This window comes from Schistocerca nitens, chromosome 2 (assembly GCF_023898315.1).
Source record: "Schistocerca nitens isolate TAMUIC-IGC-003100 chromosome 2, iqSchNite1.1, whole genome shotgun sequence".
NCBI classification, from domain to species: domain Eukaryota; kingdom Metazoa; phylum Arthropoda; class Insecta; order Orthoptera; family Acrididae; genus Schistocerca; species Schistocerca nitens.
Window position 1 is genome coordinate 642,213,872 of NC_064615.1, and position 27,604 is coordinate 642,241,475.

The 27,604-nt window shown below is 39.1% G+C and overlaps 1 protein-coding gene across 1 annotated transcript in view; it reads left to right on the forward strand.

The window, feature by feature from the left end:
• Positions 1-18,418, forward strand: part of LOC126235225 (uncharacterized) — a 112,904-nt gene extending 94,486 nt beyond the window's left edge. The window contains exons 4-5 of the mRNA XM_049943955.1: positions 1,721-1,924; positions 17,731-18,418. Coding sequence (XP_049799912.1) covers positions 1,721-1,924; positions 17,731-17,948 — 422 coding nt within the window. The 3' untranslated portion in view covers positions 17,949-18,418. The remainder of the gene's footprint in view (positions 1-1,720; positions 1,925-17,730) is intronic.
• The last annotated feature ends 9,186 nt before the right edge of the window (positions 18,419-27,604 follow it).

The following is a 27,604-nucleotide window of genomic DNA, read 5'->3' on the forward strand; positions in this document are numbered from 1 at the left end:
ATCACGGAAAACCTAAATCAGGATGGCCGGACGCGGGATTGAACCGTCGTCCTCCCGAATGCGAGTCCAGTGTCTAACCACTGCGCCACCTCGCTCGGTAGTATGGGATTACACTCAAATGTTGTCTCTGGCAAGTATTAGACAGACACCTCCCTTTTTGTTGGTTGTCCAGAAATTACTAACATAGTGGTAATGTGGAAGAGAAAAATAAGCTACTTAATCATCTTTGAGCTAGTTCTCAGCTACTGAGAAGAAATGTACAGTTTCTTAGTAATTTTTTAAAAATATTTGTAGGTCTAAGCTTTTTTGTGTATTTCAGATTCTGGAAGAAAACACAAAAATCTGGTATTTTGTATGAGTGCACTGCATTTATTCTAAGCTTCTCCTGCTTGCAGTCACTTTTAATGGGGAGTGAGTGACTCATAAATTTTAAATCATTGCAAGAGGGATTTATTTGTGCTCTTACATTTGTTAAATTTGGATTCTTGTTCAGTCAGAGTACCAGAACTCCTTAAGGCTTATTGGTCTTCCACTTCTAGTGATTCTTCTATTAACTTCTACTGATGTTCCTGCTGACTATGGACTGTCTACTGGTCTTGATGGAACTGCCTGTGTTGTGCTCTTGTTCCTGCTTCGTGTGGTGGTGATGTATTTTTAAGTGCTGCTTCTGATGCTGCATGTGTTTGTGGTGCTAGTGTTTCTGCTGTGTGTGATAGTAATGTTCTTCTTGGAGCCTTCTCATTCTTTTGCCTTTGACTAAGAAGTTGTACCATTTACTTCATTGTCAACTGTTTTTTCTGTAGACACCATGTCTTTTTTTTTACATTTTCTGCTACAAATGCATTTTTTGTTGGCACTGATATTGGCGTCATTGTGTCTCCTTCTTTTAATAACACTGTTATTTCTCCTGTTCTTACTGTCGTTTTTGTTTGGAAATATATTAGCATATTTTAATTTCCTTGATAATCTGGTTCACAAGATAGGTATTCTGTCCCCAAGCCATTCAGGTATAGTTCATGTTACTTCTGGAATCTGTGTCATATGTTTCCTATATAAGTGCATTTCACATTTTGTAAATGATGGATTATCCCTATCAAAAATGTAAACTTAAATAAAAGTGTAGCTACATTTATTCCAATCCTGAAATGTAAGTTCAGTGACATACAAGTCAGCTAACATATTTTACTAAGAAACTGATCTAAGTCTACACGAAATTGGCATGACTCAACAATTTTACCATAAATTAGTGGTTACAATACAATAGAAAAACATAGTGATGTACAGTCATTGAAGAGGCTTCTGTAACTGCTGCTTTATGATATGAAATATTGAATCATGTACTGCATATCATATTAAAACGAATACTAAATTTTATTTGAGCTACAGAGTTTTCTGTCCATAGGATTCATAATAAACAGATTTTGTCTTCACTAGAAAGAAAGTGCCCCTAGTCTGCTAACACTCAAGAATTTTTTTTCCTTTTTTATTTCTATAAGACCTAGGATTAATAAATGTAGTTTGGATGTGTCATTTTGTGCTTCTTTTATAGTCTAGCCAACTAAAACTAAAAATACAGTAAGAATTGTGTAAAATGTGATCTTCAGATCATAAATGATAAATTACATTTTTATTGTTGTATAAATATTTATTACTATTTCATTTTAATTTAACGTTGCAAAAAAGTGAATTATTTTTCTGAAAATTATTTTGGTGTTTGCAGAGAATGGGGATTGCACTTTCGTCACCATTCACTGGCCTACTTGCCACTGGCCTTCAAGTACTGATGGACTTGTACTTTCCAGTTTGAGAGTAGAGCAGCTTCCTCCATGTGAAGTGTACAGGATTAATAAAAATGGTGGGATATTTGGAGACAGTGAAATATTTGCTGCAGTAATGGGGGTTTCTCTGCTAATACTGGCAGTAGGTGAGACTCACTCTGTTTTCCTTTGAAACTATTCAAACATTTGTTGAGATCCTCACGAAGTGTAACAGTCTAGTATAAAGTATTTTCTGAGCACATAGCAAAAGTTGTTAAATCCAATCACTGATACACTTTTTACTGTCCCTTAATCCTGGCTACCCATTCCTCATTGCTTTGGTTGACTCTTTTAACATACAAAAAGGTATTCTTTCCTTCTATGTTGGCCTAATGCAGTATTCTACTGCATTCATTTAATTTATTTACATGCTGCAGGTGAAACATTTTCATCTTATGTGGTGTAATTTGCTGTTGTTAAGCCAGCCTTATACCACTTTACTTACTGCAAGGGCAGTTTCTGTACCTGTATTTGTCACGCTTACAGCATGGATGGTCTGAAAGCGGACACAGGTGTCCAATGAAAACTAGTCACCATCAAGGAATAAAAAATAGATACTTCTCCATGCAACTTATGATGAAGTTACAACCATTTATTTAACTTATATTACCTTGTAGTTGCATGTATTTGGATGTTTATGCATTTACTAGAAAAGGAGCAAAAGCTCAAAGCTACTGTGAATAATGGCTTCTGTTTTGCAGCTACTGTTGATGACTCACAATTTAGGCAAATTCATCTTTATAGCAGAAAGTACTACAAACACAAAAAAAACTAAAGATATTTTTGAACATCATGCTCTTCATTGGCAGACACACTGTAAATTAATTGTTGGCAGTATATTGTATCCTGTATGCTACACTTTGTATGTCTGTGATGTACATGACTTGGTGAAATTAGATGGATGTTTCTAGATTTATGAAATAAATAGGTATTCTGTTGCAAAACTTTTCATTTGCCTCTTGATTCTTGTAAAGACCTTATACAAGGACTGTTGAAAAAGTATCAGACCTTATTTTTTTTGGAAACCAACAATGGTATTGCGACATGTGCAGTCTCTTTGTTTGTAGACATACATAGTGTGTACACCTGATTTTTTTCATGACTGCAGAAACAACAGTCACTCACTAGCCATTGAAAAATGAACATGTGTAAGTGATAGACTTCAGGTTTTGTACTGTGGCCAAGATGAAAGAAAATGTTGAAAAATTTAACTGCATCAAATTTTGTTTTAAGCTTGGTGATTCTCAAGTTGAAACAATCCACAAGATTTGACAAGTGTTTGTAGAAAAAGCAGTGGGTATCGCACAGATAAAGGAGCAGTGCAACTGCTTCAAAGGTGGCTGCTCATTAGTGGAAAGCGAAGCATGTCCAGGTAGGCCCTCAACATCTGCAGATGAGGTTCTTATTGATCATGTGTGGACCCTCATGATGCAGAATAGATGAATCATGATCAAGAACTTGCGGATGAGGTTCAAATTACTACTTGATCCATTCATTCCATTTTAATGGAACATTTGGACCTCAGGAGGATCTTAGCAAAATTTCTGCCAAAGTTGCTAACAACTGAGCAAAAGTAACTTTGTGCGGAGATCGCACAGGACATTCTGAATACTGTGAACAGTAACCCCAACTTTATTAACGCATAGATCACTGGTGATGAGTTCTGGTTTTATGGGTATGACCCTGAAACAAGTTCCAATCATCACAATGGAAGCATCCATCATCCCTGAGACCCAAAAAAGTGAGACAAATCCACAACAATGTGAAAGTCATACTGTAAGTCTTTTTTGACTACAGTGGTGTAGTCTATCATGTGTATGCCCCAAACGGTTCTGTCATCAATTAGGAGTACTACCAAGAGGTTCTGCATTGCCTCCATGAGGCAATGAGTTGCAAACGACTGGACTTTGGACAGTGGGCAGTTGGCACCTTCACCATAATAACGCACCCACTCACCGTTCTTTAATTCAGAGTTTTTTGGCCAAACACAAAATAGTTTTGTTTTGTCAGCTTTCTTGTTCCATTGACCTAGTACTGAGTGACTTCTGGCTTTCCCCTAAGCTGAAACAGACTCTGAAAGGCACCAGATTTCAGAACAGGGAAAACATTATGCAGAATTTGATGGAGTAGCTGTGCAGCATATCGAAAGAGGCTCTCCAGCAATGGTTCCAGCAGAGGCATCCACATTAGGATAGCTATGTAGAAGCTGAAGGGGACTACTTTGAAGGTGACTAGTGTCAAACAACTGTATCTGAATAAAGACTGATTTTATAAATAAAAGTCAGATACTTTTTCAACAACCCTTGTGAAATTGTCAGTTACTAACGCTATCAACTGTTTTCATAGATAGCTTCTTCTGCATTATAGACAGTTTATTCTCACAGTGTTTGACCATAAAATACCATAGGATGAAATGTGTAACAATATTTTCTTCTTGTCCTTCGGTATAGAAATGAATGAAATGTATTGAACGTAATTTCTTGAGCAATTGGTGTGTATGCTCACTCCATCTCAAATGCCTGTTCACTTACACATAAATGTGCAAGCTTCTGCAGCTGTATGTCCATTGGCATAAAATTTTCTGGGTTTGTGTCACTTCATCTTGTAAAATCACAATCACTGAATGAAACTGAAATTTCAGCCATGGTTGCAATGGCCTTCTGAGTCTACCAGTACTGCTGCAACCATGGCTTCAACATAATTTTATTCAGTGATTATTAATTTGCCTTATGATGTGGCACCATACCCTGAAAATGTGTATGTTAATTATCTTTGCAGTTTCATTAATTTGAAATGTTTAGTTGTAGTTCCAGCAGTCTTTAGGTTATATCTGCCACCAATAATTGCATAAGATTTGTTGCTGAAAGATTTATAATTACTTTGTTTGTTTTGAATCACCTATTCATATATTTTGTTGTTATCTTGGATTCTGTTAACCTGATCAGGTTCTTTGCATTCTTGGTCAAGGTTGATTTTTGATTTTAACTAACAATATCAACTCCGTCAATAGTATCTCTTGATCATATTACTGAGGAGGTGTGAAGTTAGAGTAACTTAGTTAAAATAGTGTCTAATACCAAAGTGAAAAAATACAGTTCACCTATGTGCATTAAATTACATAAAGGAGAAACCAACTTCATTATTAATTTCACAGTTGTCTTTTGGATACCGGTATTGTAGCTATTCTTAATTTCATGCTTGCAAAGAAAAATTGGAGAGAATTTCCAACTAATTCAATATAGTCAGTTTATGTTTCTTTTGCCTAGATGTACTTCAGCACCTTTTGGGCTGTCTTCAATTTTTTTTTCTTTTTTTTTTATTGATCTTCCTGAAAAGTTTTTGTGATATGATAACTTCCTGTGGATGTTCATATTAATTCTGCTTAAAGCTTTGAGAAAATTAGTGATGAATCAATGTCAATTTACATTACATTAGTATACATATCACAAATTTTCAACTACACACATCATATTTCAAAAAGAAATGCGAGGATGAAGGACATATTGTGGATTACATACTGCAGGAAACAATGTCTGAAAGAAATAATTGCTATTAATTCTGAATGTAGCTTTTATTTTATTTGCCCAAAAGTATCATGTAAGTCAAATTTAAACATGTAATATAATGTGTACATGAAATGCGGTATTGAATACTTCACATATGAAATTTAGCCATTACCCTGTTGCTTTACAATATACTGCTTGAGGATGTGGCACAAATGTTACAGTTGAACCATGAAATACTATATATCAGTTATTTCTTTTGTGTTGAAAATTAAGTCCACAATACTCTTTGGAAAGTAGGAGTTACACTGTTATATTTACCTAACATAATGCCATCAATTATTTTGTGCTAGTAGAGTCAGAGAGAGGGGGAGGACTTACCTGATGATTTGATAGAAGAAGAAACTGAATTGAAAAGTCCTTTGGTAGGCTTAATATCAAATAAAAGCAGAAGGTGTGGATAAAATTAATTGAAATTTCTAATATCATTGGGGAAAATGGCAACCAAATGACTATCCAAGTTGGTGTGTTGAATTTATGAGACTGATGATGTGCCACGAGACTCTCAAAGAAATATCATCCACATAATTCCAATGACAGCAAGAGCAGATACATGCAAAAACTATCACACTATCAGCTTAACATCTTATACATCCAAGCTGCTGGCAAGAATATTATACAGAAAAATGGGAAAGGAAACTGGAGATCTGTTAGATGAAGATGGAAAGGTAAAGGCACCAGAGAGGCAGTTCTGACTTTGCACTTGATAATGGAAACAAGACTGAAGAAAAATCAATATATGCTCACAGGTTTTGTAGATCTAGAGGATGCCTTCAACATTGTGATACTGTGCAAAATGTTCGAAATTCTGTGTAAATTGGGAGTAAGCTACAGGGAAAGATGGGTGACATAAAAGGTGTACAAGAACCGAGAAGGAACAATAAGATTGAATGACCAAGAATGAAGTGCTCAGATTAAAATAGCTGTAAGACAGGGAAGCATTCTTTTGTTCCTGCTGTTCAGTCTATAAACTGAAGATGCAACGACAGAAATAAAAGGAAGGTTCAAGAATAGTATTAAAATTCAAGGTGAAAGGCTATCAGTCATAAGATTCACTGATGATATTGCTATCCTCAGTGAAAGTAAAGAATTACAAGATCTTATAAATGGAACAAGAACAGAACATGAAATGAGAGTTAACCATAAAAAGAAAAAAAGTAATGAGAAGTGCAGTGACGAGAATAGTGAGAAGCTTAAGATCAAAATTGTTGGTCATGAAGTAGACAAAGTTAAGGCATTCTGCTACCTTGGCAGCAAAATAATCCATGATGGACAAAGCAAGGATGATATAAAAAGCAGACTGTCACAGCTGAAGAGAGAATTCCTGGTCAAGAGAAGGCTGTTTGTATCAAAATTGAGCCCTAATTTGAGGAAGAAATTTCTGAGAATGTACATTTGGAGCACAGTGTTATATGGTAGTGGATCATGGAGAGTGGAAAACCAGAAGTGAATTAAGCCTTTTAGATGTGGTGCTACAGAAGAATTAGGTGGACTGATAAGATAAACAACGAGGAGATTCTTCATAGAATCAGTGAAGAAAGCAACTTATGGAAAACACTGACAGGAAGAAGGGACAGTGTGATAGAATATGTGCTAAGATATCCATGAATGGCCTCCTTGGTACTAGAGAGAACTGTAGAGGATAAAATTGTAGGGAAGACAGAGATTGGATTACATCCAGCCAATAATCAAGGGCATAGGGTATAAGTGCTACTCTGAAATGAAGAGCTAATTTTCCATCATTCTTTCATATCAGATTGAAAAATTCAGTATGATACAGCAGTTTTCAATCTGAAATGAAAAAAAAAAACAGAAAAATAGAATAATGTTTTGTTCTTTGCAGATTACAAGCTGTGTAAAATATTTCAGCACCAGCACAAAATAACTAATAATGTTATGCGATGTACAGGAATATATAACACAATGATTACCTTATTTTTCAAATGAGTATTATGGACCTAAATTTTCAGCACAGGATAAATAACAGACACATAATGTTTTGTTTCTCAATTGTGTAGTGTGTGTCACATCATTTAGCTAATTATGTATACTAACATAAATTAATGTTATATTATCACTATTTTTTTCTGTCCTACTCTGCATAAACAGAACACAATTTTTTTTCCTCTCACACTGGTGGTAATGCAGAGACCAATGGGATGAATAGGTGGTTCCTGATGTCAATGTCAGCAGAGTTCACAAAGTGAATGTCTAACCAAAAACAAGTCCAGGGTGTAGCAAAGTCATCTTAAGTGTATACAATAGTTCAGGGAGCAATCCAAATCACAAGCATAATACAAGCAAAGTCAGAACTCTACTGTTCAATGGTGAGTAACTAAAGCCTTCAAAGATTAGTGAGAAACTGATTGGTAAATATGGGGAGAGGGGGGGGGGGGGGCAGAGTGGGTTGTTTGAGGGACGAGACCAAACAGCAAGGTCATTGGTCTCATCGGATTAGGGAAGGATGGGGAAGGAAATTGGCCATGCCCTTTCAAAAGAACCATGCCATCATTTGCCTGGAGTGATTTAGGGAAATCACGGAAAACCTAAATCAGGATGGCCGGATGCAGGATTGAATTGTCAACCTCCCGAATCAAAGTCCAATGTGCTAGTGGCAAATATGGGCTACAGTACTTATAGGCTGTCTCATGTCAGTGGACGGCTTCACGTGACATCTTGTGGTAGCAATTGCACCACTCATGGGAGAAAGCTACGGCTGGACTAAGGAGCCCTAGTATCTCTGACTTGTCTTCCATAATGATAATAGGGCTGCTTGAGGAATCCGAATCACTGTTGGATACTAAACCCTTCCCCCTTTAATTGGCACCTAGGACCAGAAATGGCCCAACCTGTGCTAATTTTGTCGAAGAACAGGAGAAAGAAGTGCCAGAATCCCCAACAAAGGCTCCTGCAGTTGTTCCTGGAGGTGATCAGCTGGGCCAGATGGTGGTGCTTGTAAATGTTGGTCTGTTGTCTGAACTGGGTGACTGATGTGGTATGATGTTTTTCTGCAAAACGCCTTTCCCTGTCAGATGGGAAGTTACATTCACCTGCTGATTTGTGATCCCTGGGCCATAAAGGCGTTGGTCTCCTCCTCTCTGCAGCTGTTTCATCACCCAGTTGATAGCTTCATTTAATGACAGAGATAGAGGAAAACTTATAAAACACAATAGACAGTAACAATATTCTGAGAAGGAAAGTTGGTACTCACCATATAGCAGAGATGCTGAGTCGCAGATAGGCACAACAAAAAGACTTTCACACTTAAAGTTTTCGGCCAATGGCCTTCGTCAAGAATACACACACGTACGCCCACACACAAACTCACGCAAATGAAACTCACACACACAATTGCAGTCTCAGGTAATTGAAGCCACACTGCGAGCAGCAGACCAGAGCAAGATGGTAGGACCAGAGCATGATGGTAGTGGCAACTGGGTGGGGGTAAGGAGGAGGCTGGAGCAGGGAGGGGGAGGGATAGTATGGTGGGGATGGTGGACAGTGAAGTGTTGCAGGTTAGGCAGAGGGCAGGGGAGAGGTGGGGAAGGGGGGGGGGGAAGTAGTGAAAAAGGAGAGAAATAGAGAGAAATAAATAAAAATACTGGGTGTGGTGGTGGAATGACAGCTGTGTAGTGCTAGAATGGGAGCAGGGAATGGGATGGATGGGTGAGAACAGTGACTAACAAAGGTTGAGGCCGGGAGGGTTACGGGAACATAGGATGTATTGCAGGGAAAGTTCCTACCTGCGCAATTCCAAAAAGCTGGTGTTGGTGGGAAGGATCCATATGGCACAAGCTGTGAGGCAGTCATTGAAATGAAGGATATCATGTTTGGCAGTGTGTTCAGCAACAGGGTGGTCCACTTGTTTCTTGGCCACAGTTTGTTGGCGGCCATTCATGTGGACAGACAGCTTGTTGGTTGTCATGCCTATATAGAATGCAGCACATTGCTTGCAGCTTAGCTTGTAGACCACATGACTGTTTTCACAGGTAGCCCTGCCTTTGATTGGGTAGGTGATGTTTGTGACCGGACTGGAGTAGGTGATGGTGGGAGTATGTATAGGAGAGGTCTTGCATCTAGGTCTATTACAGGGGTATGAGTCATGTGGTGAGGGATTGGGAGCAGGAGTTGTGTAAGCATGGATGGGTTTGTTGTGTAGGTTCAGTGGACAGCAGAATGCCACTGTGGGAGGGATGGGAAGGATAGTGGGCAAGACATTTCTCATTTCAGGGCACGACGAGAGGTAATCAAAACCCTGGTGGAGAATGTAATTCAGCTGTCCAGTCCTGGGTGGTACTGAGTTATGAGGGGAATACTCCTCTGTGGCCGGCCAGTGAGACTTTGGGAGGTGGTTGGAGACTGGAAAGATAAGGCATGGGAGATATTTTTTTGTACAACGTTGGGAGGGTAATTACGGACAGTGAAGGCTTCAGTGAGACCCTCGGTATATTTTGAGAGTGACTACTCATCACAGACACTGCAGATGCGGTGACCATGGGTGGCCAGACTGTACAGAGGGGACTTCTTGGTACGGGATGGGCGGCAGCTGTTGAAGTAGAGGTATTGCTGGTGGTTAGTAGGTTTGATATGGGTGGAGGTACTGATGTATCCAACTTCGAGGTGAAGGTCAACATCTAGGAAGGTGGCTTGTTGGGTTGAGTATGACCAGATGAAGCAAATGGGGAAGTTCTTGAGGTTCTGGAGGAATGTAGATAGGGTGCCCTCACCTTCGATCCAGATAGCAAAGATGTCATCAATGAATCTGAACCATGTGAGGGGTTTAGGATTCTGGGTTTTTAGGAATGATTCCTGTGGATGGCTCATGCGTAGGTTTGTCATAGAATGGTTGCATGCGGGTGCCCATAGTTGTATCCTGGATTTGTTTGTAGGTAATACCTTCAAAGGAGAAGTAATTGTGGGTGAGGATATAGTTGGTGGTGGTGACCACGAAGTAGGTTGTTGGTTTGGGATCCATCGGGCGTTGGGAAAGGTAGTGTTCAACAGCTGTAAGGCCACATGCATTAGGAATGTTATTGTACAGGGAGGTGGCATCAGAAGTGACGAGCAGGGCACCAAGTGGTAAAGAGACAGAGCTAGTGGAGGAAATGGTTGGTATCTTTTATATAGGAGGGTAGGTTCCGGGTAATAGATTGAAGGTGTTGGTCTACCAGAGCAGAGATTCTCTCAGTGGTGGCACAGTAACCAGTCACAATGTGACGTCCTGAGTGGTTAGGTTTATGGACTTTAGGAAGCATGTAGAAGGTAGGAGTGCAGGGATTGGTAGGGGTGACTCCAGGGGAGGGGTTCTGGGATGGGCCTAAGGATTTAAGTAGTGAGTGGAGATCCTGCTGGATTACTGGGATGGTGTCAGTGTGGCAGGGTTTGTAGGTTGAAGTATCTGACAGCTGGCAGAGTCCTTCCACCAGGTAATCCTTGTGGTTCACAACAACAGTGGTGGAGCATTTGTCCGCGGGTCGGATAGTGAAGTCGCAATCAGTTTTTAGATGGTGGACTGTGGTTCTTTCTGTGGATATAATGCTAGTCTGTATGTTGTGGGATTTGGGGAATGATGGTGAGGCAAGGTGTGAGGTTAAGAAATTCTGGAAATTTAACAGGGTATGGTTTGGGGGCAGTGGGTGTGGTTCACGGTTCGATGGAGGAGTGAACTGAGTTAGGCAAGGTTCAGTATATGTCTTTGGTTGAGTCTGATTGGTAAAGTTGGTGACGAAAATGTTTTTCCATTGTAGGGACCAGGAGGAGGAGAGAAGGTCTTTAACAAGTCCTGCATGATTAAATTTGGAAGAAGGGCAAAAGGTGAGGGCTTTGGAAAGGACTGCTATTTCTGTGGGGCTAAGGCTTCTGGATGAAAGGTTCATGACTGTGTTGCGGGTGTGTTTAGGTTCTGGATTCTGTGTGGTGGTGGGTGGGAGGGAGTTGTGGAGGGTGGTGATAGACAATAAATATTATTAAAGTAGGCGTAGATATTGCAGTAAAAGACACGAAAGTGACAAATTTTATACATGCACTCACAAATCTGAGTGACTTGGCTTGAAGCCATCTTCCTGTAGGAGAAGGAATTAAAAAAAGAAAGTACATCAAAACACATTGAAGTTAAATGAGATTATGTCCATTCCCTAGAGAGAATGATAAGATGCTAGATGTGAGATCTGTGTAATGAAAACAGGCACTGGGGTTAGATAACAAAACTTACATCATTACAGTTTGTGAGATCACAGTACTGGGTGCTCGCTGTACAAGCAGCATAATTGTTCGCTAGCAACAACATGACTTCTGCAAGCTTCTGAAGGTGAATCATACTAATTTACAAAGGGATGAGAGATAACACTTCAGTAACAAAATGACAGTGCTTTCCACAACACCGTCTGTGAAATGAGGGCAACCAAGATCAGCAACTGAAGGGGTGGAATGTGGCTATTGGTCCCATTTGTAAACTCAGGTGTCACACTGTAGTATGTGTCTGCAGTTCACAAGTAGGTCCCAACAGCCAGCGTAACAGGTGGAGGGAACAAACCATTGGTGCAGCCTTGCCACAGAGTGGCCTCTTTGCCTCTCTGGTTGGGACACCTACTTGGCTGCAAATTCTTAGAACAAGGGAAAACTGGGTATGTGTATGCTACTATGAGGCTTGACCTTACATTCAAATGTAATGGTGAGGAACTGCTGAAGAAATTCACCATTTTGAGCATTTTCTACATGAAGCATGTGGAAAACATATAAATAACTCTGCCCCTTCCATTTGATGGTCCTCCATGTAAACAATCATTCGGTGGTACATGTGTTCTAGGGAAACTTAATTCCTTAAAATGACTGATTTAGTTTTATGAAAATGGCCTGATGTCCCATACCCGTGTAATAGACCAAGATGCAAGACCTGTCCCATTCATCCTCCCACTACCACCTACTCCAGTCCAGTCACAAACATCACCTAATCTGTCAAAGGCAGGGCTACCTGTGAAACCAGTGGGATCTGGAAGTGGGGCCACTTCAGTCTGTTCCCATTTTTGGTCATTGTCTACCCCCTATTGATGACTAATGTATTAGTGGATGCTGTAGCAGCAGGTGGCAGGCTGTGGCACATGCTTGCCCCTGGCATTATTATGTAGGTCATGCCCAGCAGGCAGCTGTGTGGAAGGGGTGGGGGTATGGTATGCCTCAATGCAGCCGGAGCTGATTTTGATGCATGAGTAAGTGCTCCCAGTTTCCAACAACCTCAAATGTTTGTTACCACCTGTTGCCAACAAAAATGCCTTGAGTTCACCAGGGATTCGAGCCAAAAGTGAGTTCAAATGTGGGACCATAGGTAGTGGGCTTGCTGAGTTAGGCACAGCAGGTCCATGTAAAACTATGGCCAGACTACATCCATTTATGGATGTGGACCAGAATATGCCAAGGAAGCTGGTGAGTGCTTCCCTGGACTGGCTGTCATCATCATCATCTTGTGCATCTTTGTGTGGAGCTCCTGTCTATTCTTGTAGCTTCCAAATTGGACACAGGTTGGAAGGGGCAGTCGTCAGTTGCTCAATGTCACTGTTCTACAGAAGTCCAGTTTTGCATATACCATGAGCTGAGGGCGTTTGTCATAATTAAGGGTTAAGGTGCACCCTCTTTTGCAAGTATTATGGACGGGGCACAGATAGTATTTGTTGCAGTAGTGGTAACCATCTGTGCTACATGTGGTAAGTTAGAAAGGGCATCAACAAGTAGCAACTACATTGCTTCCTGGAATGGTCCAGCAAAATTGACATGCACTCTTTGCTGAGGGTGGTCAGGGCATGATAAAGGTTGAAATGATGTGCAGGGGCTGGGTGATTTTGGGAGGAGGCTTGGCATTTCTGGATGGTGTGTTCTGTGGTGGCGTCAGCTATTGCCTTCATTCTGCACGTTCTCCAATGTGCAGGGTGTAGGAACTTCAGTATGCAGGGGCGGAGTGTGGGGGGAACTACCACCTGAAACCACCTGAAACTTCCATAGCTCAGGAAATGATGCGCTTATTGACATTAAGCCTCTGCTGTCATGAAAAATAGGTGCACCATTCCTAATTGGCAGTTGCTCAGGCCAACCCCACCATACGGCAGACAACACCCTGCAGAGTAGTGGGGCATTCCCCCTTTTTTTTGCTACCTCATGTGTCATAATAAGAAATTCATAAGTGTATTGTTGATTTATGTTTATGGTGAAACTCCTTATTTTGTACCTACCAGACTCTGCATCTGAGCCGCACAGCAAGTGGGAAAATGAATCAGTGGTTGAGTGCTGCATGGTGGACCAATAATGGATGTCATAGGTATAATTACTTAGGAACACCACTCGGCATTCTAGCTGGCGCACTATCTTATTGAGAAGTTTCAAATAGGGTCTGAACAGCGGAATTAGGGGCTTGTGATTGGAGATTAGGTGAACCTTAATACCATACAGATTCACTTTAAATTTCATGACTCCCTATATAATAACTGACACCTCTTTCTCAATGTGTGAATATTTTCTCTGTGTTCCATTTAATGTTTTAGATGTAAATACAATGGGCTGTTCAGTACTGTTGGTATATTTGTGTGATAGTGCAGCACCAGACCCACAACTGATACAACACTGACAAATATTAAACATTTGCCAGCATGGAACATTTGTAAGCAAGGGACCATCCTAAGGCATTTTTTAAGTGGGGAGAAAGTCATTTGGCATGCCTCAGGCCACACACTTTTGTTACGCAATTGATTAATCAGATATGAAATCTGGGCCACATTGAAAATAAATTTTGCGTAATAATTTACTTTGCCAAGGAACAACTGTAGTTCATTGTGGTTCTCAGGAGCTGGTAAGTTAGTGACTGCATCCATATGATCCTGTGTAGGTGTGAGCACTTCTTTGCGTAATATATGTCCCAAATACTTGACACAGCTCAATAGGCCAGATGCCGCTCGGACAGCTTCTGTAGGATGTGCAGGTACTTCTCCATGGTGTCCCCATAGTTAGCAGTCATCTAAATAATTACAGTTGGGGATACCTTGGATGAGTTGTTCAAGGTATTTCTGAAATACCATGAGAGTGCATGCAACCCAAAATGGCAACCTGTTCTAATGATGTGTGCTGAATTGTGTGTCACTCACTAAAAACTGTCTTGTCTGAGTATCTACAGGTAACCAGAAACAAGTGACAGTGAGATCTACCTTTAGAAAATAATGGCCCCCAAGCCTATTTTGGCTACAATGTCTCCGACTTAGGAACTGGATACAGATCAACATTCGTTTGAGCATTGATAAAATGAGTTCCTTGTCCAGCCAGTGAAGCCGAGGGATGTTGACTCGCTTTTGTGTCATCCTCCACCTTTCTGCATCATGCGGATGCAGTAGGGGGGATCATGTAGTCAGCACACAGCACTCCCAGTTATTTTGCAGACTTTCCAGGCTGTGAAACAACTACTGCTTGGCAGGTAGCTCCTCAATTGTCATTGTAAAGCTGAGAGCACCCCGTACCATGCAGAAAATATCCCTGGGAAGCAAACTTGGGGGCTTCAAATGGCAGCCATCTATTCTGACCACTCAGATACGGAGGCAGAATCTTGAGCATTAATGGTAGACTGAAAATGATCATAAATTCTAGTGAGACATTTGGCTTCTTATCTCCAACCATTGGCATTGCCCACTGGCTAGATGACATTGGGGATATGGCTCCCATATTTTGCAATCTAGCCTGTTCCACGTTAACTTGATAGCACATAGCAAAAGGCACTGGACATGTTCTGTAAAACTTAAGCACTGCTGATTGCTTCAAAGGAGTATGTAGGCTTGGAAACCTGTTGCACAACCTATTGTAGGTTCACGCAGTTGCTTGTATTATGCACATAATGTATCAAGTGCTGTGAATGGTATCCCACTGAAGGGAGAATCACTATGACTTGATTCTGGAAACCAAAAAGCACAAAAGCATCTAACCCAAAAATGTTAATTGTCATTCAAGAGTTGACTACCAGCTGGTTAGTTGCCAAGCTACATTTTTTGTACTTATCTTCAGCCACAATCTGCTCCCACAATGGGATTAACTGGCCACTGTGCATCACACTCAGCGTTGAGAGTGCCACAGATGTGGAGAGTCAGTGTGTTGGTACATGTCTGCATCAATCAGGGACAGTCATGCCTGTGTCCAGCTGGAGCTTTGCTGTTGCTCTATTAATTTCCAGCTGCAATATGATCTTATGCATCCCGTCTACTGCTACTGTGATCATCGTAAAGATAGGGTGCAGTGCACTGACAGCCATTATTGTACTTGTTGCATGCCAACAGCTTCAGAAACATGCAAGGTATCTTGGTTTGTGGCATGCAAAACAGATGATGTCACAGAAAGGGCACTGATGCCATTGATGTCATGGGCTCCAATCTGAACTTAATTTGATGGAATGAACTTTTCAGGGACCCTTCAACAATGATGGGGAGGAAACTGGTGCATGAGCCTCTGCTTGCTTTGGGAAAATCTGGGAGCAAACAACGAGCTTCTGTTTTGGGTGCCTATCAATGACAAGAGCAGTGGATCACTACCTACTGCACTAACAACTGAATCCCCTGTCTCTGGACTACTGGGCAAACAGCTGCTGAGTAAGTCAGATAATGACATTGAATGGATGTCACCAGTTGATCATAGAACACAATAGCCACTACTAACACCAAGAAAGTTGACACTAGAAGAATCTTGGAATATAACTTGTAGACACTGTAATTGGTGGGTTTTGGTAATTGTTAGAATATTGGTCAGGATTGGATCAGATGATTCTAAAGGCTTCACAATAATGTCTGTCAGTTGCAAGATGTATAATAACATCATGGATTAACAATTCTATATACAATGCACCACACTATTTACAGGAAAAATCACCCTTGCATCACTTATAAGTCAGCAGCCCATGTTGTGTAGGATTGCTTATATTGCTCAATGCATTGATTAAACTTGAGCCTAGCTGCAATGACGGGGGTCTGTTGGCAGTAATAGTCAGTCAGCAAAACACAAACATAAGAAAATCTCAAACTACAGGGGTTCTAGTGTGGGCTTAGTTTCCGTAGCCCTTCCTACAGTTTATTATTAGAAGACAGCAAGAGTGCACACTGATGTTCAGTGTCAGTTATTGAATTACCTTTCAGTGAAGAACAAAATAATGTAAATAGACCTCCCAACTGCTGTGTGCTTAGTTGAAGCAACTGAATGGTGGAGGAAGAGATGAGTAAACTGCATTTGACAACTGCTATTGGTTTTTTAGTAGTTGTAACAGCAATTTCTGCTGTTGCTGGTGGAATTCTCCCTGTTTCTCTTGCTCTTGCTGTTGCAACTACAACTGCTGCTGCTGCAATTGTAGAAAGTCAGGGTCTTTGCTTCACTGGAGTAATTGCATGGTGAGAAAGTCCTGTTTGCCACTTTTCTAACCTGATCTGCATGGGTGGAATACATTTTATGATCCTCACACTGATTGTGGAATAAACGTGCAGTTCCTAAGGTCAATGATGATGGAGTTCACAAAATGAGTGGCTAACCAAACACAAGAGCAGAGTATAGAAAAGCTGTTGTAAGCATATACAATGGTCGAGTGAGCAACCCGTATCACAAATGTAATACAGTCAAGGTCAGAACTCTACTGTTCAGTAGTGCATAACTAAAGGGTTTAAAGGCTGATGAGAGACTAACTGGCAAATATGAACCGTCGCATTTATAGGCAGTCTCACATCTGTGGATGCATCCACATGACATGCTTCCTTGCAGCAGTATGAACGTCAAGTATCTCTGACCTGTCTTCGATATCAATACATGGGCTGGGCGGAGAATCACTGGAGAAACACCCTTAAACCAAAGTCATATGAACATTGAAAAGATGCTATGATTTCACAAAAACTATTCAGTAAGAATAATAAGAAAGATAAATGAAGATCACACATCAAGTGCTGAAACATCTATGGGTTAATGAAAATTAAATTACTTGTAGTTTTTATCTCTAACAAACATTTTATTTCCTTTCTCTTGTTAATATACATTTTTTTTATTTAGCTTTCATGAAAATGGTAGAAAGGAGCTGTATTGTGTAAAAGATAAATGTAAACTATCTTTCTCTTCAGTAGGTTGCACATTTTTGCATGTATTTGCTTTATCTTCATAAGGGAAGATGTGAAAATATTTTAAAGATATCATATTTCATTTTTTCTTATAGTAAGAACTCACAGAAATACATTACATTCTAAACTAAGTTGTAAATGTTATGAAAAATGAATCTGTACTCTCTTATCATTTTACATTTTTGTCAACTCTGTTGAGAAATACTTAAAGAGTACATAACAGAACATTTGCTTTTTTTGTAGCACTAATGGTCATTGCTGCTGTACTTTATCGACGTTATTATGTGGCCCATTACTACACCCATGAAGAACTGCATGGGCCAATCTCAAATAGCTCACCAGAATTTGCCGATGATACAAACTATAATCTCTACTGGCCTTTAGTTTCGAGTACTAACATGAGTTCAATTGAAAAGTTGTCTTCATTTAATGGAAATGGAAATTTTATCACTGTCTCATGAAACAGACAGTGAGGAAGTATGGCTAGAAGAAACTTGAAGACTTGTAAGATGAACCTGTTTTGAAAGAATCTGATCAGGGTACAAACTGCAAAGCGTATGAATTGATGGTAATTATAATTTAATGTAAGATGTAATGAGCAGATCAACCTTGGAAAAGAAGTCCAAATAATCTTGGTATATTTCAAAACCAAAAGGTTTATCAGAGAAAGAGAATGGACCATTGAGGTTTGCTGGTAGTACTGATGACAGAAACAGAATGGGTAACAGGAAAACAAAAATGAGACAGCTACATAACTTGAAACAAGTGACTGAAACATTGGAACAGGAATACAAAAGTAACTCGTAACATAGGAAATGGGAAAGAGATCAGAGAGGACAGTTCAGCAGGTCGAAGTAAGTCAATACATCATCACTGGCATAATTACTGCCTTTACTGTCATCATTATAAATAGAGGCAAAAACAATTTTGTGTTTACTGAGTTTGTTATCCATTGAAAGGAAAAACAATGAAATGCCTTTGTACTTGATCAAAATTGTATGTAATAAAGCAGTCTATTAGTAACTATGAGTATTTGTTGTTTCATACACATATAAAAATAAAGGACCCTGTTTCTCAGTTCTTGGTAATATATAGTTGAAAGAATTTGGAATTGCACATACATTAAGTTAGTCACCAATCCTCTGTTAGATTGCATATGTTGTTTGTTTCATAGCCTCAAAGGGAGGAGATCTTTGTGGTTATGGAACATGCCAGATAAAATATAGAAGATAAAGTTTACACAGAAATTGATGTTGAAATTGGTGTAATGTCCCACACTCACTGGTATTCGAAAAGATTTATTATTTTTCTTGATTACATTAATTTTTTTTCATTTCAACATGAACCATCCTTAGATTTGTAGACAGCAGTGAAATAACTAATTAACAAATACAAATACTAGCAGTCACATAGGCTCAGTCATCGTGACATACTTCAGTTTACTGTTAGAATACAGGGGAAATGCCATCAGTCTACAAAGGAGATTGCTTACCAATCATCGTACATCCCATCCTTGAATATTGCTCAAGTGTATAGAACCCATACCAAATAGGACTTATGGGGATATTGAACATATACAGAGAAGGGCTGCACAAATGGACACAGGTTTGTTGGCCAATGGAAAGTGTGTTACAAGGATGCTGAAGAAACTGAATTGGCAAACTCAAGCTAAATGTAAACTATCCCAAGAATGTGTCCTTACAAAGTTTCAAGAACCAGATTTAAATGATGATTCTAGGAATATACTACAATCTCCTTTGTGTCGCTCCCATAGGGATCATGAGGAGAAGATTAGATTAATTACAGTATGCATGGCAGCATTTAAACAATCGTTCTTCCTGCACTCCATACATAAGTGGAATGGAAGAAACCCTAATAACTGATACAATGTGGCATACCCTCTGCCTTGCCCTTAACAGTGATTTGTGGAGTGCAAGTGTTCTATAGATGTACGCACTCTACAAAATACAAAATGTTACCAGACTACGTCTACATCCAACATCAAATGCACAAGAATGAACCTGAATGTATTGGTTACAAGAGTAATCTGTCCAAGTACTAGAAAATTCACATGCTACATCACTTAATAATTAATATAGGGGTGTGGTAGAATCCACAGTTTTAATACAGCCCATAAGGCCACTGCTGACAAGTGGCATCTTGTACATTTGTCACATTTGAATAAAGCGTAACATCCATACTAAAGTAATAATAATTTCTGTTTGTTTGGTGAGATTACTGTTTTTGAAAGTAATTAATTACAATTAAAATCTGTGGTTTGTCCAAGTTAAAAGACATTATAAAAATCATTATAAAATATTTGTAAATCAAATATTTGAATTGGTTTTCATGCAGATAAGATGTTGAAAATCAAACTGTGCCATAAAATCTGTAACAGCCAGAATAAGTTTCAGAATTCAGGTGTGTGCAAATGCAGTGACTGCAATAGACAGTACAAAGGACAAATGAGAAGGAACTTCGAAACTAGATTCATATAGCACACATACTGTCAGACCAAAACAGCATTTGCAGGACATACACAACCTTAAAGCACTCAGTCGTGAATACTGAGAAAAATTTGGACATTCTACACAAGGCTCAAAAGGAAAATTCCTTGTCTTGGAGGAACTTCAAATTTATGCTTACAAAGAGCAAGATCCTTATCTAATACTGAATGAACAAAGCAAATTCTATTGTAATCTCTATTTTTAACATGTATGATAACTTAAAGTGATGATTGTTGCATATTGATTTCCAAGGTAATAGATGAGAGAGAGTGTGCTGTAGGACAGCTTAATGTGTATGCTGCACCTGTCATTGGTGAAGGGGCTCCCCTGCTTGTGGTAGCGGTCAGCAGATGATTGTTTGGCTCATTGAACAACAGCAAAACAATGATCACATGAGGAAGTAACCCATGACACTGACAAGCCTACAGCAACGCCATACATGTGGACACTGTCCGTCTTTTAAATTACAAATGTTTTGTAATGGTTTTAACCCCTTAACATATTAATGTTTTAAAAAATTATGTTCCCAGAAATAGTATTTTTTTATTAATGAAAAATGCCCTGCAATGAATAATATTACATGTAAACAAATAAAGTCAGACTTTAAAGTTCAAACTATTGAGCTAAAAATTTTTGAAGTTCACCAGTAATAAAATCCCATGTGCAGTTGCATACTGGGCCTTGACTAAAATATCCTGAAACTTAGTAATATTTTAGTTTATTTGTATGTAAGAAGTTGAACTATGTATTTCACAATGGTTTCCTGTACACAGAAGTCTTGGCAGAACTGGGTGGAGCACAGTGGACATATTTATCTTGTACCACTGGTGAGCACCTTGACTAAAATATCCTGAAACTTAGTAATATTTTAGTTTATTTGTATGTAAGAAGTTGAACTATGTATTTCACAATGGTTTCCTGTACACAGAAGTCTTGGCAGAACTGGGTGGAGCACAGTGGACATATTTATCTTGTACCATGTTTCTAACCACCACTGGTGAGCACCATTGTGACAAACTATCGTCATTTTCAATCTATTGAAATAATGTCTAATTTTTCTTTGCTTTCTGAGCCCCTAAATTCAGTATCAAACTCAGGACGGCTGTAGCCATCCATTTTTGGAAGCACTACCTAAACAAGTTTCAGTTATCTGTGTAGTTACAAGTTTATTTTTGTAATTTCTTGCATGTTTGAGAGCTTGCTGGGCACAACCTTTTATTTTAATAACAGTGTAGTGTATAGTACTGCCCTTGTTATTGACCCTTGTATCGACTCTCATATCATACAGGCTTTTGTTTGTTTTGATTAGAACAGCTCAGTGTCGGTTAGACCATCAGTGAGAGAGTACCGCAAGTTCCTGCAGCTAAAAAGGCGAATATACCATTCGTTTATTACATATTTTTACAAGCTTCAAACAGGAGTGACTTCAGTAATGGATAGGAACTGTGATTGCTGTGTACAGATGTGAGCTGAGTTGCTGACCCTTCACTTACAGCTCCAGGCAGTGTTGGCTTCAGTCACACAGCTTGAGGCTGCTGCCAAGAGGCATCACTATGGGGGGTCGGACATGGGAATGCAAGGGACGTAGAGCATGTCCCACATGTCCCCCGATGGGTCCAGTGCTGTGGCCACCCTGGGTACTGCCTGCACTGAGGTTGACCCCTCACCCGTGGTCAAGTGGGAGATAATTCCAAAGTCTGGTAAGCAGTGAAAGACTTTCCGAGAGGTTGATCATAGGGCCTCCCCAGTTCATTTGATGAATAGGTTTTGGGCATTATCTGTAGCTGAGGAGGCCCCTAAGCCAGATGCACTTGTCCACCCTGTTCCAGAGGAAGCTTCTTGGCCTGCAAGGTCTGGGCATTCACGGAGGGTGGGTTTGCTGGTAGTTGGGAGCCCCAATGTTAGGCACATAATGAGGCCCCTTAGAAACATGGCTGCCAAGGAGAGGAAGGAAGCCAGTGTGCATTCCGCATGCATGCCGGGGGGGAGTCATTCTGGATGTGGAAAGGGTGCTTCCAGATGCCATGAAGAGTACGGGGTGCAGCCAGCAGCAGGTGGTGACCCATGTCGGTATCAATGACGTGTGTCACTTTGTATCGGAGGAGATTCTCTCTGGTTTTGGGCTGCTATCAGAAATGGTCAAGAGTGACAGTCTTGCTTGGAAGAATAAGATGAAGTTCACCATTTGTAGCATTGTTGACAGAACCAACTGTGGTCCTTTGGTGCAGAGCTGAGTGGAGGGTCTGAATCAGAGGCTCAGGCAGTTCTGTGACTGTGTAGGTTGCAGAGTCCTTGACTTGTGCCATCGGATGGTGGGTTTCCGGGTTCCGCTTAATAGGTCAGGAGCCCACTACACACAGAAAGCAGCTACATGGGTAGCGGTGGCTGTGTGGAAGGGACTGGGCAGTTGTTTAGGTTAAAGGGTCTCAGGAAACCACAGAAAGGGCGTCCATCTAAAAGGTGGCAGGTAAAACACCATAAGGCAGTTGTAGAAACGATCAGTATTGTAGTCGTAAATTGTCATAGCTGTGTTGGGAAAGAAGCAGAGCTCCAAGCCCTAATAGAAAGCATTGAAGCTCAAATAGTTATAGCTATGGAAAGCTGGCTACAGTCAGAAATAAGTTCAGAGGAAATTTTTTCAAACGACCTAACAGTGTTCAGAAAGGATAGATTAAACACAGTTGGTGGTGGAGTATTTATTGCTGTCAGAAGTAGTTTACCTTGTAGTGAAATTGAAGTAGATATTTTCTGCAAAATAGTATGGGTAGACATTATACTTGACAATCGGACTAAACTATTAATTGGATCGTTTTAGTGACTCAGAAGATATAGTTGCTGAACAGTTCAAAGAGAATTTGAGTCTCATTTCAAATAGGTACCCCACTCATACAATTATAGTTGGTGGTGACTTCAATCTACCGTCGATATGCTGGAAAAATTATACATTTAAAGCTGGCAGCATGCATGAAATGTCTTCTGAAATTGTACTGAATGCATTCTCAGAAAATTATTTTGAACAATTAATTCATGAGCCCACTCAAAGCATAAATGGTTGCGAAAGCATACTTGACCTCTTAGCAACAAATAATCCTGGACAAATAGGGAGTATCATGATGAATACAGGGATTAGCGACCACAAGGCAGTTGCTGCTAGGCTGAGTACTGTAACACCCATAACCGTCAAAAAAAAAAACACAAAGTACATCTATTTAAAAAAGCTGATAATGCTCTTAACACCGTTTTAAGAGACAGTCCCCACTCCTTCCGATATGATAACATAAGTGTAGAAAAGGTGTGGAATGATTTCAAAGAGATTGTATCAATGGCAATTGAGATATATATACCACATAAATTAATAAGTGATGGTACTGATCCCCCATAATACACAAAACGGGCTAGATCACTGTTGCAGAAGCAATGAAAAAAAGCAAGCCAAATTTAAAAGAATAAAAAATCCCCAAGATTAACAAAGTTTTGCAGAAGTTCGAAATATAGTGCTTACTTCAATGTGAGATGCTTCTAATAATTTCCAGAATGAAACTCTGTCTCGGAATCTGGCAGAAAACCCAAAGAGATTCTGGTCATACATAAAGCACACCAGTGACAAGACACAATCAATACCTTCACTGCATGATAACAACAGTGAAGTCACTTATGACAGTGCCACTAAAGCAGAGTTATTAAACACAGTTTTCCAAAACTCCTTCACCAAAGAAGACAAAGTAAATATTCCTGAATTCCAGTAAATAACAACTGCTAAGATGAGAAACATACGAATAGATATCCTCAGTGTAGAAAAGCAGCTTAAATCGCTTAATAAAGGCAAGGCTTCCAATCCAGGTTGTATACCAGTCAGGTTAGTTTCAGAGTATGCTGATACAATAGTACCATTTTTAGCAATTATATACAACTGCTCACTCACAGAAAGTTTCTTACCTAAAGACTGGAAAATTGCTCAGGTCACACCAAACCCAAAAAGGGAAATAGGAGTAATCCGCTAAATTACAGGCCCATATCACTAACGTCAATTTGCAGTAGGGTTTTGGAACATATACTGTCTTGCAGTAGGGTTTTGGAACATATACTGTGTTGCAGTAGGGTTTTGGAACATATACTGCGTTTGAAGATTATGAATTACCTTGAAGAAAATGATTTATTGACACTTTTTCAGCACAGATTCAGAAAACATTGTTCTTGTGAAACACAAGTAGCTCTTTATACTCATGAAGTAATGAGTGCTATCAACAGGAGATGACAAATTGATCCCATATTTTTAGATTTCCAGAAGGCTTTCGACACTGTTCCTCACAAACGTCTTCTAATCAAACTGCGTGCCTATGGAATATCGCCTCAATTATGAAATTGGATTCATGATTTCCTGTGAGAAAGGTCACAGTTCATAGTAATAGATGGAAAGTCATCAAGTAAAACAGAAGTAATATCCGGCATTCTCCAAGGAAGTGTTATAGGCCCTCTACTGTTCCTGATATATATTAAAGGTATAGGAGACAATCTGAGTAGCTCTATTAGATTGTTTGCAGATGACGCTGTCATTTGCCATCTTGTAAAGTCATCAGATGACCAGAACAAATTGCAGAATGATTTAGATAAGATATCTGTATGGTGCGAAAGGTGGCAATTGACCCTGAATAAGGAAAAGTGTGAGTTTATTCACATGAGAACTAAAAGAAATCTGCTAAATTTCGATTATGCGATAAGTCACACAATTCTTAAGGCTGTAAATTCAACTAAATACTTAGGGGTTACGATTACAAATAACCTAAATTGGAACAATCACAAAGATAATGTTGTGGGTAGAGCAAACCAAAGAGTGCAATTCATTGGCAGAACACTTAGAAGGTTTAACAGGTCTATTAAAGAGACTGCTTACACCACACTTCTCGGCCCTATTCTGGAGTACTGCTGTGTGGTGTGGAAACCGCATCAGGTTGGATTGATGGATTACATCAAAAAAGTTCAAAGAAGGGTGGCTCGTTTTGTATTATCATGAAATAGGGGAGATACTGTCACAGACATGACACATGAATTGGAGTGGCAGTCATTAAAACAAAGGCGTTTTCCCTCAGGTCAATCCCTCCGATTGTGAAAACATTCTGTTGGCACCCACGTACATAGTGAGAAATGATCATCACAATAAAATCAGAGAAACCAGGGCTCACACAGAAAAATTCAAGTGCTCGTTTTTCCCACATGCCATTTGAGAGTGGAATGGTAGAGAGACAGCTTGAAGGTGGTTCATTGAACCCTCTGCCAGGCAATTTATTGTGGATAGCAGAGTAATCATGTAGATATAGATTTAACAACAATAAAGAACAGAGTCTAAAGGGGCTCACATTTTGTTTTCAAGAACCTAAAGCTGCACACAGTAAAGACAATATATAGTGGCAACCACCTCAACCAAAAGATGATAACCAGGCTACTAATGTATGAGTGATGCCCTTTAGCAGTGAAACACTTAACTGTTATTGCTGAAAAGGATATAACTGAGGTTTTATTTTTTCAATTGTCTGTTCTGAGGTTGCCTGAGTATACCGGGGATTTTAAGTTTCTGTGAAAATAATAAAAACTGTGTGGCTTCAGCTACCAGAGACTACAGTCATGTGTGTGTGAGTTGCATTTGTGTGTGTGTGTGTGTGTGTGTGTGTGTGTGTGTGTGTGTGTGTGTGTGTCGTCTACTTTGATAAAGGCCTTGTTGGCCGAAAGCTTATTTGTGAGGTCTTTTTGTTGTGAATATCTACGACTCAGTATCTCCGCTATATGGTGAGCAGCAACTTTTCTTTTCATAATATTGTTACATTCCATCGTGAATTTCCCTTTGTTTGATAAAAACTAAGCAACTCAGAACTTTATATTAAGGGGTTAACAATATATTTCAACCTTGCCAAACTACTGAATTAAATTAATTATCTCATAGAACAGTATTCTCCCAATAGAAACATATATTATTATTAATCCAGTATGGGGGTTACCTTTTATTCACATGTGACAAATGTACCAGGCACCACCTGTTGGCAGTAGCCTCATAGGAATTCTACCTCACCATTATTTTGTTACATGACATAGTCTGTAAATTTGTTGATAATTGGACAAGTTACTCTTGTAGGCAATATATTCAGATATATCCTCATACATTTTATGTTGGATGTAGGTATTAAATGGTAAGATTTTATATTTCATAGAGTATTTGCTAAATAGTTATTTTACTGTTGTTTACAGATCTGACAATGGCTCATGTTGAACCAAACCCAGTCATTTAAAATATTATTGCAATCAAGATGAATAATAAATCTATTAGAAATTGATGAGCTTATATTTTATGTTGATTCCACAGCTCTTTAATGAAATGGCCCTGAAAGTAAAAAAAAATGTAAATTGAAACTAATTTATTTCATTTACAGAATGAGCTATAGTTGTCATAAGAATATGTATAAACACACACACACACACACACAAACAAACTAAAGAACATAAAATTATGCCTAGATTATCATTACCAAGCATCACGAAAAGAAAAGAAAGCAATTAAAATAATTACTTGTACTGACCATATTACTACACTTCAGATGCTGATGTTGAGATATTACATAGCCTCATCGTATGTGAAATAACAAGGAATCAAGCAGAATTTGCCAAATAACTGCAGTTCAGAAATACACTGATGCACTACAGCCATAATATGAAAAGCAAGAAATGACAAATGGGCAAAAGTGTTTGCATGTAACCTAAGTTACTACAGCTAAAACATCTGAAGCTAAAGATTGCAGTTACTGATTACATTAGCTCAAAGTAATTGTTTAAGTTGAACAGCAAGAGACAGGTAAAATTTCCAATCCTATCCATACCTAGTTCAATTATACCTGATTTTTCTGTGATGTTTATAGAGTAAAACATGGATATTAAATCACCTAGGTTCAAAGTAACTACTTTTTTTAGCTGTACAGTTTCAAAAAAATAGTCAACATGTTGTTACGTACCATATTTCATAATTTTGTACCATAAATAACATTGGCATAGAAACAAAACAAGTAGAGATACGCTCTTACATTTTTTAATTTCTTTATATTCAGCTGTTTGTCTCTATAAGTGGTAGCGAGCAGATGTATGAAGAGTTCCGCCACATTAATATTGTTCAAAAATATGTATTCTAATCGGACATTAAAGAAGTGTTATAAACGTTATTTGAAAGATGAAGTTTATTAAAAAGCCATCTGTTTCTCATTTTGCTGGCGCCAAGAATCCTGCATTAAGAGGAGACAAGAAGAATTTGCGTGAGCAGAGGAGGGGTGATCTGGAATCATTATTGTTATACCAGGCTCTATGCACAACACCTGTAACAAGAAAAAGATGTATGTAAAGTTAAATGCTGAATATATGTATTGAATATTGAAGGTTTGTTGATATTAGTGCCAGCTAAGAACCTCTCAGGATATGTGTGCCTTCCAATTTCTTTCAATTATTCTTTCAAAATTTCCTTTTTAATTATTTAAGCAGCAAATTTTCAATCAGTTTTCAAACATATATTACATCTTATCCCAATTTAGTGAAGTGAGCAAAACTATACTTACTGAATTATCTGACAAATTATCCAG